Source organism: Rhododendron vialii, chromosome 11a (assembly GCF_030253575.1).
Source record: "Rhododendron vialii isolate Sample 1 chromosome 11a, ASM3025357v1".
Lineage (NCBI taxonomy): Eukaryota > Viridiplantae > Streptophyta > Magnoliopsida > Ericales > Ericaceae > Rhododendron > Rhododendron vialii.
In genome coordinates this window covers 17401628-17422762 of record NC_080567.1, presented here as the reverse complement: position 1 = coordinate 17422762, position 21135 = coordinate 17401628, and the positions used below count along the sequence as shown (strand labels likewise).

The 21135-nt window shown below is 36.9% G+C and overlaps 2 protein-coding genes and 1 long non-coding RNA gene across 4 annotated transcripts; 1 reads left to right on the top strand and 2 right to left on the bottom strand.

The window, feature by feature from the left end:
- The first annotated feature begins 4236 nt into the window (after positions 1 to 4236).
- LOC131307653 (uncharacterized) lies at positions 4237 to 7650 on the top strand. 2 transcript variants are annotated; one of them, XR_009194188.1, is made up of 3 exons: positions 4237 to 4335; positions 5101 to 6206; positions 6291 to 7650. It is a non-coding gene; the product is annotated as an uncharacterized LOC131307653 (long non-coding RNA). The 2 variants fall into 2 exon arrangements; XR_009194189.1 differs by having other exon boundaries at positions 5101 to 6832; positions 7359 to 7650.
- A 767-nt stretch (positions 7651 to 8417) lies between these two features.
- Positions 8418 to 9560, bottom strand: LOC131306939 (uncharacterized). Its single transcript, XM_058333371.1, has 3 exons — positions 9416 to 9560; positions 8563 to 8891; positions 8418 to 8423 (listed from the first exon to the last, which is right to left on the bottom strand). Exons 1-3 carry the CDS (start codon positions 9558 to 9560, stop codon positions 8418 to 8420), a joined length of 480 nt encoding a protein of 159 aa, XP_058189354.1.
- Positions 9561 to 19964: 10404 nt separating this feature from the next.
- LOC131306938 (uncharacterized) lies at positions 19965 to 20672 on the bottom strand. The gene has a single exon (XM_058333369.1). It carries the CDS (start codon positions 20670 to 20672, stop codon positions 19965 to 19967), a length of 708 nt encoding a protein of 235 aa, XP_058189352.1.
- Positions 20673 to 21135: the final 463 nt, after the last annotated feature.

The following is a 21135-nucleotide window of genomic DNA, read 5'->3' as shown; positions in this document are numbered from 1 at the left end:
TTGGATAACCCACTCTCTCTAAAATCCTCTGAGTTGCTCCCTGCTTTCCTCTTCCTCCCTTTGTAATATTGGCTCCGGCCTTTTAAATAAAAGGTTAGTCTTTTCTTTTGTAAATTTTGTATATCGATCCTTTACTTGTTGGTATCAGAGCTAGTAATTGCTTAACTTAACTTGTTAGTGCAAGTATAAATTATACTATCATGAGAATGCCTTTAAAATAATTTTGAATGTAAGAGAACATTTTAGGTAGTGGGATGTCATCCAAGTTGCGTACGGATTTCTCCAGCCTTGAGGACCCGGTAATTTGGCCTTGCTCCGGTAAACCCTTGACAGATGTGCTATTTATAATGTTCCCTTTCATTTTAAAAAAAAAAGGGCAAAATCATGAAAAGAATAATTTGTATAAGCACTAACACAATCATCTCAAAATGAGAAGATTATTTAGATCTGATAATGATAGAATTAAAAATACTGAATTGATAGAATATGCTAATGTGCAAAAACAATTGAATCACTGGACGATCCCTCCAGTCCGTCCTTCCACTATTTATGGACATGGTATGTTTGAATTAAAAGTAGCATGGCAATAAAAACCATGGAAAGAATTGAAAGCTTAGAGCTTAATGATAAGATAATAAATCTTATGAATCGTAGTGATCTAATTGCTCATATGCGTAATTATAAATATATCCATATTGGCTAAGTGCAAATTAATAGCTCTTAAACCATTAACTTTGTTAGGAATGGATACTTGCCTCCAAATGACCTTAAGGAATGGCAGATGTAATAATTGGAGATCATTAATAATGGGTGCTGTTGAGACCAATTTATGTCATGGTCTAGTTTATTTTAATGCTTATCCTAATTTTACTTTAAAACTTGCGTATAGGAATATAGGAGAAGCTCTCAATCTTAGAATCCAGACTAAAGGTTATGACTTCTTGCCAGGACCTGAAGTCATAGCAATAATATATGGAATATATTATAATATTATGAATACTATTAACCCAAGGGTTCATCAATTAGGACCTCCTAATCAGATTGTCCTAATAGAGACAAATATGTTGACATCTAATATAGCAACCAATAGGCTTATCAATTGAGAAGAAATTACTTTTCCTAAAAACTGGACTATTAATAATGCTATTCCCCCTAGATCTATTATTAATCAAATTGAACAAATAGTTCAAGATAATGATGGAACTGTTTCCCTAAATTTTAGGAATTCTTTGTTGGCCATCGCTACTTGTTTGTACCATAGTTAAGATTTTATTTTTACCCGTCGATCAGGCGACACGTGGCAAGGGTAAATATGGGTAAGTGGAAGAATGGAATGGACTCACCTTAATAAGTTAGAATGGAAGTGAATCGACGGTGAAACTATAAAAAGTCTTGTCCGTCGATTGGCCTACACGTGGCGTATTCCTATGGCCTTTTTGTCCGTCGATAAGGTGACAGGTGTCAAATGGAACTAGATCCCATGATTCCACGATTGAAGAGGATGATAACCGCAATTAACGAGACAATTTTCTCAACGTGGGCATGATCGGCAGTTGGAGGAAGTTCTTAATCAGAAATCAAGGGAGTCTTTCAACTGCCACTTTGGGGGGAAGATTTGAATTCAAATGTAAGGAAGGCTTATTTAAGAACAAGTCAGTAGCAGTTTGAAGAACACACAAACAACGCCAATCAGGCCTTCTACTTTGAGGGTTAATAAAGTCCATTTTGTTAATCTTCTTCCATACTTCATACACTTCATTGTATGTTTCCAAAGAAGTCCTGAAATACGGCAAGGAACCAAACTCCACTTTTCACATCCACATTCCAGCAAGCTTACGATACAATTTCCCGTCGATTCTCCGTCGATTGGAAATAAAACAAGAATTTTGGTAACACTACCCTAGAAGTGCCTTATAGGATTAGTATACATACAACTAGTAGGCATTCAACTTCTGAAATCCCAGAACCTCAACCTCCAATAGAAGAGACAAATCTTGCAGATATAAGAATATCTGAAAATCAGATCCCCCATGGGGTATATCATAATCCTTCTATTCCTAACACTATGAAATCTCCCACAGCTAGTGATATGAATTTTACTTTTGGTAATGAATAAAGTCTGTACTCCTGAAATTAGAAAAGAGATTAATCAGGAATTTTTCCAACCTAGATACAAAGAATTTAGGAAATGGTATTTCTCAAAATATGATGATAATCAATTACAAAATTTCAAAAACGAATTTTACAATTGGATTGAATATTCAAAAAGAATTGTTCCCTTCACTCAATGGTTTTATGGTAAATATTTTACAGAAATAGATCAATCCATCAATGTTATGGAAGATTATCATAGGAATTGGAAATCTATGACTGGATCTGTTATTAGAGCAATCCATCCTCCAACCATTCCTTTGAAATTAGAAAGAACTTCTGAACCTGACTCTTTAATTTTAGAAGCTGTAGCATTCACATAGCTCATATCTGTGAAGATCTTAAAAATCTCAAACCTAAGGATAAAGATTGAGAGGTGGTTATTGACACTGCATATCTGAATTGTGGTCAACATTTGTCTATGTGAGTGTGACACTCAAACAATCTTAGGGCTCAAAGCGAAGCGAAATAAACGGGCCCTTTATAAGGTTTTTCAATGAAGAAAGATATATTTTCTTCCATACAATTCTATCAAAAACCCAAAATATTAACTAAACATCTACAATTCTAGACTTTAATTAACTCAAAAGTTTATCACTCTAAAACCCAAAAAAATAACTAAAAAATTTACAATCCTAGACTTTAATTGACTCAAAAGTTCTTCACTCTAATCGCCTATAAAACTAATAATTCATCAACCTAATTGATAGTAATTAACATAAAAATAAACCATTCAGTAGCTTTTTTCACAAAACTTTGATGTAACTCGGTGAACTTGAACATCATTCATTATCTTTTTTCTCCTTTTGCAATCTAGACCTTATTATAATCAATATTTCATTTGTGCCCTTCATTATCTTTGTTGTTTGGGCCCTTGGAGGTCTGATCTGGGCGTTGTTTATGTATAGGAAGAACTTAATTTGCTGGGCCTAACACATAAAAGGGTCTAAACATGTTCGGGCTTTATCTTTGGGCATTTTGGGGAGGCCAGAAGTAGTGAATTTCCCATCAACTCTAAGAGATTATAAGTTTTATACTTACTGGTACAATGTCTATTAAGTAGCAAAAACATGATTAACAATATGGAGATAAACAATAAATCAAGATTTACAGCAAGGACGTTGTCAATGACAAAAAAAAAAACTTCATACTTATGACAAGTGAGAGCCTACGACATATTAAGCTTTTCGTACTCTTGGTCCTTGTTTTTCCATCTTTGACTTTTTATAGGTTTAGTTATCAAAAAAAAAGAGAGAAAAGAATCACCACAGAATAAGAACTCATGAGGTGAAGTGGAGTTATTAACATCAAAGCAATCTGCTGCCCCTGAACTACCCATATTTGGAGCCTCTTTGCCTACTTCATTGCATTGATTCCATGCCTCTATTGCCACTCTAAGACCATCTCTTCCCATCCCAGAATCACCAATGGTTGATGTGTATACTTCCTTAGCCAAAACAGTAGATCTAAGACATGAAAATGAAAAAACAAATAGACAACAAAACTGCAATAGCCACTTAATTTCATCAGACCTCATTGTAAGAATGAGCATAAAACAAGTAGTTTGAACTTATAAATAGAATGTATACAAGTTGTGCCATGACTAAGTGGTCTGTTGTGGTTTCCTTATCTTGTTGCACTGAAAAAGCTCTTTTTTATCCACACATTATCACTACAACAATTATGACTTTTAATAGCACAATTTTATAGCGTTCTTTTAAGAATGCTATGATAGAGGACCAATAATAGCATACAAGGAAGGGAAAAAGCCTAATATAGCGTTTCAAGAAACACAGAAAGAATTTCATAGCGTTTTCATTAAAACCTCACCCCTACTATAGCGTTCAACACCAAATAGTAGTCAGGATTGCAAAGAAAAAAACACAAAACTCTCTCTCTCTCTCTCTCTCTCTCTCTCCCAGTGCACAAAGAAAGAAAGCCTTTGGTCTAGGTTTTTGGGGGAGGCTGCCGCCTCCTCCCCACCGCACCCCCCCCTCCCCCCACCAACCCATTCCCATTGGTGCCTCACAGACCACTCTGAAATTTTGAATGATATAGTTCGAATGAGAGCCAGATTTCTCATTCATTTCTCAATCGTTTCTCAATCGTTCTAGATTTCTCAGTTCGAATTTGCGAACTGGTTTCAATGGATCTGCCGTGATTCTAGGGTTTTGCTCATTCTAGGTTTGTTCATTTCTCTCAATCGTTTATGTGACGCCCCGCCCCTGGAAGTTCCAGGTAGTGTTCAACTGGCCTGAGGGCGGTTGGGACCCGTACAGAGGCTGTCTGATCGGTGACCAGAGGGGTCAATCGTAGGGTGGTCCCACATCGCTTGGTGAAGTGTAAGTTGTGTGGTATGAATAATAGATCATGCCCAATCTTGTACGAGGCCTTTTAAAGCCGTGATGGCGGGCCAAAACGCATTGGAACTTCACAGTTAAGCGTGCTTTTCCTGGAGCAATCCAGGGATGGGTGACCTCACTGGGAAGGTCCAAAGCGGACAATATTGTACAAGGCAGGAGCGGATCATTACAGTTTCTCTCAATCATTTTTCTCTACGCCTATCTGTGTTCCAAACTTCTCAACCATTTCAGATATGTTCGATTTTTCTCTATTTTTTCCCAATAGCTATTGGGTACTCTTCAATCCTTGTTCATTACCATCCTTGATCTATTTTCTGCTCCCTCACTCCCTACTCGGACAAGTATGAAGCTAGATTCGAAGAAGCCCTAACCAGGGTTGATTCATGGTTTTCTTAGTTCTTGGGCAAATACGAGGCTAGGGTTTTAATATTCTTTCATTAGCATGTGATATCATTTAGGTTTTTCACATCTTATGCACTTACATGGTTTACTAATCCTTGTTTGGGCTTAACGTTTTAATCATTAGCATGTATGATTCTAGGATTATGCACTTATGTGGCCAAATACATGAATGTTGCACTTGTAGGAGAGAAGCGGTGGTAATCGAGTGACGACGGGGCAGTGAATGGCGATGATAATTGGGGTTCTACGTTTTTGTTTTTGATAAGTAATTGGGGTTTTATCTCATTGGTTCCTAATTTTTTGCTTTTTCTTACTGATTCATATTTTGGTCTATATCTAATGGATTCTCTCACTCTATAACAAATTAGTAAATTTTTTGAAGAATGACCATCTAGCATAGTTAAAAAATTACTTTGCATTTCCATTTTTTCTTACCCCGTAGGTTGATTATCCTACCTATTGAGCCAAAAAGGTTAAATAGATGTTAGAGAGTCTAATTCTCAGAATATAAACTTTTATCAGCCCTTCTTTTAAGATGCCACTTTGATGTCTAGCAAACAAGAAGTTTACTAGTGAGAGGGGGAAATAATCAGCTATAATTTATGCACTTGTAAAATCATAACTTTGAACTTTAGATAAATGACACCTAGTAGGTATGCTCAATTGGGAACAAGTGCTTCGTGCAAGTTATGCAATCTGTGGATGCCAACAAAGTTGAATGCTTTGCAGAAAATCTATGAGGTAAGAATTTTGGGCAAGTGACAAACAACAATGTCATAAAATGAGTGTAGTTCATATGGGGATACTAAGATGGTTTCAAGGGAAAATGATTGAATTAGTACACTCCCACAATGGTTCATTCAATGGGAATATACAGGGGAGTCCTCTCGATGTAATATATGCTGGTTGCATCCCAGTGTAGAGAAATGAAGTTAGTTGATTTTGAGTTGTGAAACAAAGGTATCTCCTATGTTTGATTTTCTTTTTGACAAGTCAAAAGCTTTAGCTCTACTTTGTTGGCCTGTTATGGTTGTCAAGTCTGGTCTGGAAGTAGCAGGACAATTATGCTGCTATTATGTACAAATGACGGGGGTACTATGCTGATTGGTGGTTCATTATATGTGTTTCACTCCTCTCGCTTAATACTACTAGCTAATTTGCTCTGGTGGTTTGTGTAATGATAATTGGTGATAACTCTTATTTCTGCTCTTCATATTCTTGTACGATTTGACTATTTCTTTTAGCGCAGTATTGCAGCATGTCAGAGTTGGGCCCTTTTTCCCCTCTGTGGTATTGGCAATGGTCAATAGGTCTCTAATTACTCTGCAACTCACAGGTTGTAAATGATATTTCTATCTTTTCATCCTACTATAGGGTGGCTTCCTACGAGGGAACTGTACATGTTTGGAACAGCCAAACAGGGAAGCTAATATCTATATTTTCTGAATCATCTATGAGCTATGTGCATGCTTTGAGCCCTTTAACTTCTCCATCAAAGATAAATGTTGATCATTCCAATATGCTGAATTCCAATCCCGTTGTCCGCTACATTTGATGGGAGTGTGTACACTTGAATGCATCACTTGCAGTTAAATGAAAAGCTTGTAGTTGGCACATGAAATGGTTCACTCAGGTATGCACTTATTTTAGAGTCAAATTTCTATTCTTAGCTGATACATAAAGAGCTTAAGATTAGGAAGATGAGAAGTTCTTCATGTGCAGTTTGGTCCCTTTTAATGGTACTATTTCGTGCAAGTTCAATGATGTTCCGTGAGATCAAAAACTTCATCTCTGGGAGATTGAATTTGGAGAATCCAGTTTGCCTTCTCTCATTTTTTTCCATATTTGCATGTGGTTCTAACGAGATGCAAGCTGATGGAGATATATTCTATTGTATTGGTTGGACTTCAATTGAAGTTTTTTCTCTAAGTACTAGATAACTCTTTTTTTGTATCAAGACATGTATAGCTAGGCAACTTAGTTTTGAGAGATTTGAAATATGATCTCTTTGCAAATGTGTTAGCAAGTGGAGGATAGTTAGCTACTGTATTTTTATACTTAAAATTATTGATATTGAATGATATAAGTCTCCGGTATTTTTATACTTAAAATAGCCTTACATGTGGGGCTATTTTTATACTTAAATTAGCTACTGTATTTTTATACTTAAATTAGCCTTACATGTGGGGCTATTAAGTGAGGTTATCCTTAACCGTTGTGTTTTACTGCATCCTAAAACCTACATTATTGCTAAATGGGTGAATGTTGATCTTAGTTGTTCATTTATGCAGCTATATCCTTGTTAACTATTGGTATATTTGAGATTTCAGTGCATACTTGCCAAAATCGAAGTTCTATTGTTCTATTGTTCAATTCATATTGATGTTTGGTTGGCTATTTGTAATTTCAATTCATATTGATGTTGTCTTCCGCTCTATGTAGGTCTGCGGCTTGAAAGAGAAATTAATGGTCTGTAATTTTTTGTCGGAGATGTAGATACGATCTTGCCAGTGCTCGTTGGAACTACAAAGCCTACCGTTCTTATGATACATGTTCTCGTACTGATATTCTTGTATATAAGTTTAGCATAGTATTTGATACTGGATCAACTTTTGTTATTTTGGAGATGTAATGCTTTGAACATATTGCTAAGGAATGAGTAATAAATTGTGTCCTTCAGTTTCTATGAGTAAATTTGTATGAGCTTGCTATGAAATGCCATTCAAGTTTTTGAGAGTATTAGATATGGAATTAATGCTATTAATTTGAGTTTAAAGAGCTACAAAAATAGCTTCAAGATATACCTGATTCACAAAAACCAACCATAGCGTTCCAAACATGCTATTGAAGGCAAATTAAATATAGCAGGCTAAAAACGCTATGAAAGGTAGCTTAAAGACAGCATGCCAAAAATGCTATGAAAGGTCACCTATAGATAGCGGTCCAAGAACGCTATTGAAAGCAAAGACTTTTAATTGCATTGGCTAATAAGGCGTTCTTTTAATTGCACTGGCTAATAAGGCGTTCTTCGGAACGCTATGTATATCATGCTATAGCATTTTTGGCACGCTATGAAAGGCCTTATTTGTTGTAGTGTATCTAAATCTTCTCCTTGACAATAGGGGTATCCCACAGGTAGGAACTTTGACGAGGTATTTTCGGTAATAGATTTGTTCCAATCTATATCTCATCAATTTTCACTCACAGATAGTATTGACCATACAAGGAGTGCTAGTAGTCACTTTTTCTAATTTTTCATCCGATCATAATCAGTATATTAGCAACAGAAGCAGATGATGAAAAACCCACACAAGATTTATACCAAACAAGTTATTGACAGAGTAACCAAATAGATACTACTACATTGTATCATTAGTTAGTCAGTGAACTACGTGAGCAAAACCTAAAACCAAATAGATGATTTTGTCTTAGCTTATAAGAAAAGAATAAAATAAAAGGTAACCGATAACTATCTAATCCTAAATGGATTAGGATAACTATCTAATCCTAAAAATTTGTAACAGACCAAGATCCAAATTATCTTTGGAAATAACATGAAGTAAGATCAAAGGTATGAAACATTAGCCGGCATTACGCCACCATTATGCAACCAATAATCAAAACAAGGAAACTATACTTTACATACCTTCTTCCACAGCTCAGTGTGTTTCTTGCAAAACCCAGCAACAATAGCCCCCTTGTTCCTCCCTTCTCTATACTCAATATAGAGCTCTTCCTTCAACCCACACCCCACATGGAATGCCAACGGGCACTTCGGCTCGGAACAATCCATGGCGCAACCCCTTCCACTCTCACACACATAACAACTCTTCCCCCACCTCTTGTCAGGAACCCTAGAGAAATTGATCCCTTCTCGGCCTTTTGGATTCGTAAAGAACACCTCGAGCAAGTACACCACACACACGACGTGGGCCCACCGCCCGTCATTGGTGGGTTTTATGGCCCTACCAGCAACTGGGCAGAGGCAGCAAGAAAAGGAACCAACAAGTAAAGGATCGATATACAAAATTTACAAAAGAAAAGACTAACCTTTTATTTAAAAGGCCGGAGCCAATATCACAAAGGGGTGAGGAGGAAAGCAGGGAGCAAGTCAGAGGATTTGAGAGAGAGAGGGTAATCCAAAACCTAAGTTACTCTTACAGACGTGTCCTTTATATAGAGGATTCACATACAAATACAAATGAAATTACACTCATATTCATCTGAAATAAAGATATGTCCGGTGCACTGAGGGCCCCATTGCCACATATGTCTGTTATTTCATCTGATAATTGAGTGTATCCTTCATAATTGAGGTGAGGTGGTTGTTGATTGACAACCGAAAGTTGATTGAAGTAGTTGGCCACCGAAAGTTGGTCTGGCTTTATTATCACTTCATTGATTCTTTTCCTTTCCTTTCCTGGAGGATAGCTATCCGGCAATGATTTCAGTCATACTGTCCCATTAATCGCCCAAAGTGGGTTCAATAGGTGTATTACCTTCATCCTCGTAGGGGTCTTGGGATTCCCTTGCCCAACAAGCAAATGGATTTTTGTCCTCTTTTGTGCTCATGGCTGATGTTATAGATTCATCATTAGTTGTCTGATGAACTGTCTGTAAAAATTGGTCCTTCATAAAATCCATAGTTTTAATTACAATTTCATTATCTGAGAAAGACGGATTCTTTGCCTTAATTTGAGCTGAGATTTCCAGGACGGGATTCTTGATGGAAGATTTTTGTTGCTGCTATAATTGCTATTTTAATTCCTGGGTTTTTAACTTAATTGTCGAAACAGTTTCGTCAATTTGGACAGACTTCCACCACTTATACTGAAAGATTCTCTGAAGTGTTGATAGTCCCAAATTATTATTCCTAAATTGGATATCCCATCTCCAAATCCAAGGGATTCCAAAAGTTGTCATTGCAAGAAGGAATGCATTTCCTTTTGGAATATTTTTTTCCCCTTAGTTGAGGATGAAATTGTATGAAGGACTCCAATTCCTTCTATATTTCTTGCGGAAGATAATCTGAGCGGGGTCCGAATTTAGACCACCAATTTAGAAAATTATTTTGCCCAATAAGATTTGGACATAACTTAAAAAAACCATGAGTGTTTTTTTTTTTCTGATTCTGGTAGTAAAAAGCTTTTATCTAGGCTTCTATGTAATCCCGGTAATTATTTGGATTACTGAAACCCAATTTTCAATCCTAATTGACAAAGATTTTGATTTTTGTGGGTGAATTTCCCACTTATGAACTGGCAAAACCATCTTAATTATGGCTTTGCTATAATTGATTGGGCTATTTTTCTGACCAATTTTGTTGTCATGTGTGTGGGTAATTTCCATTGAGCCAGACTCCGTAAGCATTACTTCATAAATGTATCTATATTTCCCCTCAAGGACTGGATAACTCATTGTATCTATATACCGGGACTTAATTTTTCAAGGATCATCTTTTCATTGTTCATCTTGTGATTCCAGGATCATAACTGTCTCAATAGTTTCCGAAAATTTGAAAATTTCTTCTGATTGGACCACTTCCTTTATTGAAAGTGATGATGAAGATGCTAAAGCTACATCCTGAAGAGAAGGAAATTGAATTTTCCAAGCCTTTAAGTAGGCTTCTATATCTGCTTGGGTAACCCTTGGCTTACCCCTACCACGAGAATTATTACCTCGTCCGCATCCTCTATCTGGAGGTCGATTCATGCTCCAAGATTAAGCACCAGCTAGAATATTCAGTTTATCTTGAATTTGCTGAAGCCTTGTATTATGATAATTATTGGCTATTTCATCATCCTCATCTAAATTCGAATAACCATATTCATCATAAAATTGTTTAATGGCTTTTGTCGCATTTGCCCATCTTTTCAAGTAGAATTTTGTTGGAAAATATCTGTAAAAATTTTGCTTTTTATTGGCCTGAGCTAGATTCCTCATGATCTTCCTAAATTTTTGATCTTTTGTTATCAAAAATTTTAGTCTCTTTCCCGTAATTGAGGGACATGTTTTTTTAAGAAAACCTCCCAATTCTAAATTATCCACTGATAGAGGATGTGCCATCAAGCAGCCAAGATACGTAATTGTTCTTCCAATTCGGCACTTCGCCGTTTGTATAATGCCAAATTTATTCTGTATACATTAATTGATATATCAGGAATACTATTCAAATATTTTATCCGATTTTTCCAATAGTTGATTGCTTGAATGATTTCAATTCTACTAAGAACCATTTTACTAAGCAGCTAAAATATTTAATTGTTGCTGCAGTTCAGCAATCTTTCTTTGATAGATAATCATATTAACTCTGTACGAATTACAAGGCATATTAAGACGTCTAGCTCGAAGATCGTTTAGACAATCTTCCCAAAATTTTATTTGATAAATTATATCAAGTTTTCCAATTAATTCCATTTATCCCTATAAAATTCACGAGTAAGAAAATGAGGGAGAAAATTATTTTCTCCTTTTATATATTCAATATCAAATCAAATGCAGATAATTCAGACTGCCATCTAGCAAATATATGCTTTGAAGCAAGGTTTTTAATATCTTGTTTCAAAACCTGTTTTGCTACATTGTAATATATTTTAAGAAGAAAATGTTGATTTAACAAATCATTCTAAAATTTGTTTATGCATTTAAAAATAGAAAGAATTTCTTTCTTTATTGTGCTGTAATTAACCAGAGCATTCTTAAAAAGTCCAGAAGTGAATCTAACCAATTTTTCCTTAGAAGTGTTTGGATTATATTATTTTAAGATGCCTTCATAACCAACATTAGAAGTAGGGGTGAGCAAAATAACCATAAAACCATGAATCCAGTCCAAACCAATCCAAACCGAATAGTTTGGTTTGGTTTTTTAATTATGTGGTTAGGTCTCGGTTTAAAAAAATAGAAACCATGTTAAATGGTTTGGTTTATGAATTTACGTTAATGGTTTTGGTTCCAAACCGATCTGAACCGTGTAATATATAAACACACACACACACACACACACACACACACACACACACACACACACACACACATATATATATATATATATATATAATTTGTTTAGATATACTTAATAAACTTAATTTCCTTATCTATTACTATATTCCACCACCCTATTGTTTTCTTTCACTTCCAATATTAATTTTCTAAACTTCCTATTCCTACAATTTTATTACGCTAAACATACAAGGTTTGGGCTTAGTAAAGTGATTTCCTACTATTTTTTCTCAGTAACTTATTTTCTAATGTATTCTATTCTTATTTAGTTGGTTGATGTTAGTGAGTTTTGATGATTTTAATATATTAATTTCAATATAACTTTTAGTTTAAGTTATCTGTGCAATTTTAAGTACTTAAAATAGTTTATAGTAATGATATCTCAATTTTAAGCGAACCGTGGCTCAAAACCGAAACCAAACCGCCTTTGAATGATTTGGATTGGTTTGGTTTTATGAATTTTATGGGTTGGTTTGGTTCTCTAAATTCATAATCCGTAAGTAGTGGTTTGGTTATTAGATTACTATAAAACTAAACCAATTCGGTCCATGCTCACCCCTAATTAGAAGCATCTGTTTCCACAATCTTTCTCCATTTAGGATTAGCAATTGCTAGGCAAGGTAGCTGTTTTGCCTTTAATTTTATTATTTGGACAGCCTTTGTATGGCGATCCGTCCAAGGTGGTGAATTCTTTTGTAGTCTCTCATATAAAAGGGCAGAATCCTGGGCTAATTCTTTATAATAGTCTGCTATATGTAATTAAGACTCCCTAAAAATCTTTGTAGTTGAGTCTTTTATCTTATTTCATCAGGAAATTTAGAAGCAAATTCTATGCTTCTATCAATGGGAATAATTTTCCTTTGGTGGATATTATGTCCTAAGAACCTGACATTATTCTGAAATAATTTCATCTTAGAAGCAGAAACTACAAGACCATTCCTTTTAAATGACATCTTTAAAAATTCGTAGATGTTTAATATGTTGATCTATGTTATGAGAGAAACTTAGAGCATCATCTATGTAACAAATGGAAAATTCAGCATAAGGGTAAAAAATATCATTCATAATATTTTAGAATTCTGAAGGTACATTCTTCAGACCAAAAGGTATTACATTCCATTCGTAATGTCCAAAAGGAACAGTAAAAGTTGTTTCGTAATGATCAGATTCCTTAATTTGAATCTGCCAATAACCTAATTTTAAATCAAATTCAGAAAAAATGACTGTTTTATTCAATCTGTCTAATAAATCCTTTTTATTAGGGATTGGCTATCTAGTCCACATTAAAACTTCATTAAGAGGCTTATAATTAATAACCAATCTAGGAACACCTCTTTCCTTTTCAACATTTTAATTAACATAAAAAGCTTCACAACTCCAATGGGAGTAACATTTTCTAATTAATTGTTTTTTTTGAGTAAATTGCCAATTTCACTTTGACACATTGTTAAATACTCTTGTTTCATTTGAGAAGGCCTGGCCTTAGTAGGGATTTTTCGTTCATTAAAATCCTTCTCATATGGTAATAAAATTATATATTTCTTTCTACCCAGAAAGCATTAAGGATATTGCTACAAATTTCTTTATTGAAATCTCTTTGTATTTGAGATATTTTCTCCTTCATGGAAGGTTTTTGTAATGTTTCTTCAATTCCCATAATTTGGATTTATTTTTGAAAAAAAATTTATTTGTTTATCCATACTTGAAATTTTTCTCATAATATCATTAATCTCCTTATAAGTAGGAGAGGAAACAAATTCAAAAAATATCTCATGGCCATCAATATGGGCGTTATCCCAGCAGTACTGGATTGCATTGGCATCAACATAGCTAGAAATGGTGTGCCTAAGATCAATTGTTGCTGGAGATTTATGATACTAAGGAAGGTTGTCTCCAAGCAAACTCCTTGATTACAAACGTAAACATTATTGAGCTTATAATGATTATCATTTTGGAACTACTCGCATTAGTGAGACTTTGAGAAGTCTTCTCAAAATATTGGGTTGGAACTAACCCTTCTTGGATATAATTCATATCCGCACCACTATCAACTAAAGCAATAATATTACTGATAGTGTACTCCTTTTGAATAACTAAGTTTATTCTTATATGTCATTTTTGGTATACCACATTATTAATGATATTCAAATAATCTGGATTATCATTCTCATCAGAGCAACCTTTATATTCTAAAGTATTTAGCCTTTGATTCATATAAAAAAAAAACTCCTGAGTAGCTTGATTTTGAAGTGATTTTAGCATTTTAATCTCTGTTTTTAAATTATTGATCTCTCCTTTCAAATCTAGGATTGTTGTCTGCTTATAATTATCTACCTGTTCCAATCTGTCTAAAATATTTTTTAGACTATAAGTCCCATCAGAAACACGGGGTTTTTCATTAACTTCATCCTCCTCCTTAGTAGAAGAAATACAAGTTTATATGACCTTTATCTTTAATTGTGGATCTTGAATTTGATCAATAATTTCTAATAAACTCTTTTGTTTATCAGTTAGAACAGTAATACAAAGACCATTCATTTCAACTATGGCCTTCCAATAATTATCAGAGGTAGAGCATTCAAGATTACTCAAATACAATTAGTAGGGATATCGTCTTCCTCTGAGCTGGAAGAAGCATCTTCTTCTTGAGAAATTTCATTCACCTGATCCTCTGAATCATTTTCTGATTCTGAGTCACTAGAATCTATCATAAGTTTGAAGAGTTATTGTTTTAACACTTCATCTATTTGAAGCTCATTGAGCTTTTTCTTGGTCTTACACTTATAGCGTAATGTCCGATCTTCCCAAATTTAAAGCATTTTGCTGTAACCTTCTTATTAGGTCTATCATTTTGCTTCTTTTTAGAAGTAGATTCTTTTGGACCAGTTTGTTCTGACTTTCTTTTCTTATAAGGTTTTCTCTTGGAATTCTTTTTCATAGCCTTATTACTATGATTTTTCTTCTTATAGGCTTTTGGATATGTATTCATATCATAAGCAAATTGGTCACAGAATTCACCTAATCCTTGTTTACCAGTCAAGTGTTGTTTCTTTAACTAGTTACGTAATTTTATGTCATTACATAAAGCTAATCCTTCTTGGATTGTCATGGAGATTAATTGACCATAAGCATAATTATCATAAACAATAGTTAAACCATTATGTAGATCCCTTTACTTCTTTCTAATTTTTTCAGCAAAAAAGTGAGGTAAATCATCAATAAACTTTGATTTCTAATGCTCATTATTAGCATCATGCCTCTGCATTACTTTAGCTAAAAAGACATTTTTGTACCAACGAAAATGAGTTAATGTTGGACACTTCAAATTTTGTAGTAATTCCCTACTTCTTTCTCTTTGGTTATCCTATTGACCAACAAAATGAAGAATAATAGATTGAATAAGAGTATAAACAACATCTTCATGCGTACGACCATTTTCCTGCTTTATAGCGGTTAAAATTTCATTACGTTGAGTTATATTCAAAATATTATTCCACTAGCCTTTAATTATACCAGTAAAACTAGCAGTGATAAAACTAGCAATTTGGTGGTCAGAATTTTCATTTTGTTTACAAATAGTACTGTACATCATCATTTGATGTACCACTTCAAAAATTTGATATTTTGTCATTCCATCTATATTCCATTCATATATAGTCTTACCACTATATGAATTTTGACGATAGAAACCAGCTTCCTTATAGAGAATATCTTGAGGACTAGGACGAGGATAGTAATATCTATCAGTTCCTGCATAAAGAAATCTCTGAGCAGGATATTGGATTTTGTTGATAGTCTTCGGTTGAGTTTGAAAAAAAGCAACTTCTATTTCTGCTCCTTTTTTTGTCCATCTAACTGTGGGTGAAAGGCCATTCTAAGCCTTACATCTGTTCCCATTGCCTTTTATAGTCCCTTCCAAAAATGTTACACGAAACGTGGGTCTCTGTTAGATACTATTGAAACAGGTGCTCCATGTAGGCACACAATCTCTCGAATATACAGCAAGCTCAGATTCTCTATGTTCTCTGTCATCTTTTTTTTTTTGTGGCAAAAGGTGAGAAGATTGTTATTCATCTAATAGGCAAAGCCTAAACATCAGAGAGATGAGAACCCCATGGGGGTAAAATGGATGTCCACAGACCAGACATGCCATTGGAAAGGGCTTTTTGAGCACAACAGTGCGCAGCCCTATTACATTCACGTTTAACAAAGCCAAAAACACAGGAAGTGAAAGAATTCTTCAAGACTAAACAATCATGGATAACTACTGCTATATCGGAGGGAGGATTTTGATCATCACTGCAACTCCTCACAATCGCCTCCGCGTCAATATGCACCTTAGGATACTTTAGAGCAGTCCCCAATTTTAACCCATTGCGAATGGCAAAAGCTTCAGCAATTCTGGAAGAGTTGATCCCCTCATGAATAGCTGGAAAAATACCAATAACCTGACCATTATCCCTTCGAGCCACTGCCCCTGTGCCAATAGAATTTGAGCTCCTGCAAACCGTCGCATCGACGTTTATCTTCAGCACATTCATTTCGGGTCGCTGCCACACCAAGGTCCCCATCAGAGAGGAACTCAATGGGGGATGGGGGACCTTAGTGTTAGTGTCCTGAAACTCGTAAAAATCACCTTGCGTTTTCCTACTAACAGCATCTGTTGCCCATACTATTCCATTGAAAATAAAATCATTCCTTGCTCGTCATATCCACCAACAATAAAGTAAAGCCATACCTAGGAAGGGAGAGGGCAAATGACTCTGTGTTATACGATCATAGATGCATTCCCACCAATCAACCATGTGTCTACAATCGAGCAGTTCTTCAGGTCTTAGCCGAAATGGAGAATGGATCCAGACTTTGATTGCAGCCTCACACTGAAAAAGAAAATGTGCGATTGATTCATCCGCTTTACCACAACAAATGCAAACTGGGTCAGCTCTGACTTTGCGTGATACCAATGCTGAATTTGTTGCCACCGCATTATTAAAACACTTCCAGATAAATATCTTCACCTTCGGATGGATTGAAAGTCCCCATAGCTTCTTCCATACTGTTGGTGAGACGCTTAAGGAGCTTGTTTGGCCTTCCTGAAAGTTGCGATGAGAACTTGAACTTTCCTTCGCTAGACGGTAAGCCGACTTGACCGAGAAGGTCCCATTCGGGGATGGGTGCCAAATTTTACGATCTCTTTGGCTGGTATAACTGATAGGAAAAGAGAGAATCACATCTGCATCCTCTTGATTGAAGGTCTCACGGATTAGAGAAATCTTTCAGGACTTCGTATCAGAATCAATAAGATCAGCAACTTTCTTTATGTCCTCTTTTCTGAGTGTGGTTCCATTAATTCTGAAATCAGTATTCTTGGACAACCAAGGGTCTTCCCAAACATGTATATCTTTCCCGGATTGGACTTGCCACATCCATCCCTTATCAATTAGTTCTCGGGCCCAGACTATGCTCTTCCATGCCCATGAGGATTGGCTACTAGCGTTGGCATGCCAGAATGATGTACGAGGGAAATACCTTCCCTTAAAGATCTGTCTAAATAGAGAAGATGTACCAAAAATTAGTTTCCAGCCTTGTTTAGCTAATAAAGCTTGATTAAAAGTCTCCAAATCACGTAGCCCCAATCCACCATCACCTTTACACCTGCTCAGTTTTTCCCACTTAATCCAATGAATTTTTCGTTCCCCTTCCTTAGAACCCCACCAGAATCTTGCAATTTCGGATGAAATTTGCTGCAAAAGAGTTTTAGGCAACCGAAAACAAGACATAGCATAATTTGGATGCGACAAAAGAACTGATTTTAACAAAACCTCCCGCCCTGCATGATTAATCTTGGATTCCTTGTAGCTCCGCAGCCGCTTTGTTGTTCTATCCTTGATGTATTGAAATAGATCACGCTTAGAGCGACCAAGGAATAATGGTAACCCCAAATATTTTGCACCGTACGCCTCCATCGATATGCCCACCGTTGCTGATAAAAGATTCCGAGCCTGGACTGGAGTACTGGGACTGAAGAACACTGAGGATTTGTCTTTGTTGATCTTTTGGCCAGAGGCAGCTTCATAGGAAGCAAGGATCTGAGACAAAGCCTCGCAATCTTGAACTGTGGCACGACAAAATACAATAGAATCATCCGCAAACAATAAATGAGAGATAATAGGACAATGATTGTTAATCCGAAATCCCTGTAAAAGTCTTTTGCTTAAAAAATCGTGAAACAGGGCTGTGAAGCCTTCTCCGCACAAGAGGAATAAATACGCATACTTAGTGAGTCGATCCATAACTGCCCAAATAGCAGTGTTTGACTTGATAGATTTTGACAGTCCAGTCACAAAATCCATCAAGATATGCTCCCACTTCCAGGTCGGAATCGATAATAGTTGAAGACCTCCTCTAGGTTTCTGGTATTCAACCTTGACTTGCTGACACACTAGACAAGTAGACACAAACTGGGCCACCTCCTTCTTCATTCCTTCCCATCAGTACATCCTTCGCAGATCATGATACATCTTTGTACCACCAGAGTGAACTGCAAAGTTTGAATGGTGAGCTTCTTGGAGTACGGCTTCTCGAAGAGTTCCAATGTTAGGTACGAACACCTTTACCTTGAACCTCAGGCTATTATCATTCTCGATCGTCCATCTAGGTAGTGCCTTCCCTTCTCGAATTCGAGATCGTATGAACTCGCAATCTTGCTCAACGGTCTATGCTAGTAGGATCTCATGGTGGAGTGCGGGTTTTGCAACAAGAGCATACAGACGTGTGTCCCCATTCCTTGACGATGGTCACTAGTTGAATTCATTGAGGGTATCCACCATTTCCCACTCCTTTGTGGCAATCTTGACTTTCTGTGCCCTATTTTTTCGGCTCAGAGCGTCAGCCACCACGTTGGCTTTACCTGGATGATAAGACATTGTAAACTTGTAGTCCTCCAAATACTCCATCCATCGAGGTTGTCTCACGTTTAGCTCTTTCTATGTGAACAGATACTTGAGGCTCTTGTGGTCGGTGAAAACCTCGAATTGTTCTCCCCACAGATAGTAACGCCAGGACTTTAGAGTGAATACTACTGCAGCCCTACTGCAGCCAATTCTAAGTCATGAGTGGGGTAATTCTTCTCGTGAGGTCGAAGTTGTCGAGATCCATAAGCTACAACTTTTCCATTTTGCATTAGCACGCATCCCAAACCATCCCTTGACGCGTCGCAGTAGACCGTATAACTTACACCCTGCTCAGGAATGATAAGTATAAGTGCACTGGTCAGCCTCTTTTTCAGCTCCTCAAATGATTTCTCATAAGCTTCGTTCCAATCCAGCTTCAGTCCTTTCTGAGTTAGTCTCGTCATTGGCTTGGCGAGGGTTGAGAAGTCTTGAACGAATCTTCAAAAGTACCCAGCTAGACCCAGAAAACTTTTGATTTCAAACACTAAAGTTGGCCACTTCCAGTTCAGCATTACTTCGATCTTACTGTCATCCACCGCGATTCTATTCTTGGATACCACATGCCCCAAGAATTTAATCACTTTCGGCCAAAACAAGCATTTACTTGCTTTGGCATAGAGTTGGCTATCTTGAAGTACTTGTAGTACTATCCGAAGGTGTCCCTTGTGCTCCTCCTTGCTAGCAGAGTATATCAAGATGTCGTCAATGAACACCACTACAAATTTGTCTAAGTAGGACTGAAAGATCTTGTTCATGAAACACATGAATACTGTTGGAGCATTAGTTAGTCCGAACGGCATCACTACAAACTCGTAGTGTCCGTATCTGGTGCGAAAGGCTGTCTTGGCAATATCTTCGTCCCGAATCCTTAGTTGATGATAGCCTGATCGGAGATCGATTTTCGAGAAACAAGGTGCTCCTCTCAATTGATCAAACAGGTCATCGATCTTTGGCAACGGATACTGGTTATTGATTATAACCTGATTAAGCTTTCTGTTGTCGATGCAGAGCCATAAGGTTCCTTTTTTCTTTTTCACAAATAGTGCCAGTGTTCCCTAGACAAATCCTTTTCTCCAACAGTTCTTGCAATTGGGTCTTAAGCTCCTTTAGCTTTACAGGGGCCATCCGGTATGGCACCATAAAAATCGGTGCGATTCTGGATTGGAGTTCTATGGTGAAGTCTTATCTCTCTATGGGGGGATAAGCCAGGAAGTTCTTCAGGGAAAACATCAGCGTACTCACAAACGATGTGTGGTAATCCCAATTCCATCCTGTCGGCTTCTTCCATTTGAAGACTAGCTAGCCATCCAAATAGTTGATTCTGCCACTTTGATCTTCTCGTTGTCGAATTTGTCGTCTGTCTATCCCTCTTAAATTGAAAATGAATCCCATCAGGGGTATAAGCCGTTACCATCTTCTGATGGCAATCTATGATAGCTCGATGTGCTGATAGCCAGTCCATCCCCAGGATTATGTCAAAATTTACCATGTCGATCACTTTAAGGTCGCAGGTCAGGCACAGGTTGGCTACTTCTAGTTTGCACCCTCTACACACTAGACAAATAGCTACACTCACCTCCAATGATGATGCTACTTTCATACTCGTACTTAGGGGTTCTGTTTTTAGTGCTAGTTCAGTAAAGTAGGCAGTAGATATAAATGAGTGCAATACTCCAAAGTCAAACAAAGCTTGTACGCAGGTGCTGAGTAACAGTAGCATACCTTGGATCATAGACGGATCCGACTTTGTCTCCTCGATTTGCAGAGCGAAGATACGCCCTCCTATAGCCTGCTGGGTCCCCATAGGCTGCTTCCCATTTCCCTTGTTCTGCCCATTCTACTGCTACGATGGGCCCCCAGAGATCTGCTTCACAAAACCAGTCTATTGATTCCTCTGACTCACAAAGTTCCCATTCCTCTCCCTTTGAGGTAGCGGGCATTAGCAGCTGTAGTGGCCCATAGTCTGATAGTTGTAACACTTAATTGTTGCTAGGTCCTGACCACCCCTTTGTTGTTCGAATCGACCAGATGCAGTATCCCTTTCGGCCTGGTTGTGCTGAGGCTGGCTAGAGGTTTTGGCAGGATAGGGTATGCGGTTACTGTTGTTGTTGCTAGTTTGGTTGGTTCAGATGGTCCACCAGAATTGCCTGCGACTTTCTTCCATCGACCTTGAAGTCCATTTCTTCTCTCTCCAGACGGAGAGCACATTGCACCACTGCAGCATATGTGGTGGAGTTCTAAGCTACCATAGCCCTCCTAGCGGTGGT

Coding starts and splice junctions, on each gene's coding strand:
- LOC131306939 (XM_058333371.1), bottom strand. CDS start 9,560: ATGGATTTTATGAAGGACCAATTTTTACAGACAGTTCATCAGACAACT. Junction 8,892..9,415: donor AGACCCCTACGAGGATGAAG/GTAATACACCTA, acceptor GCCTCTGCCCAG/TTGCTGGTAGGGCCATAAAA.
- LOC131306938 (XM_058333369.1), bottom strand. CDS start 20,672: ATGGGGACCCAGCAGGCTATAGGAGGGCGTATCTTCGCTCTGCAAATC.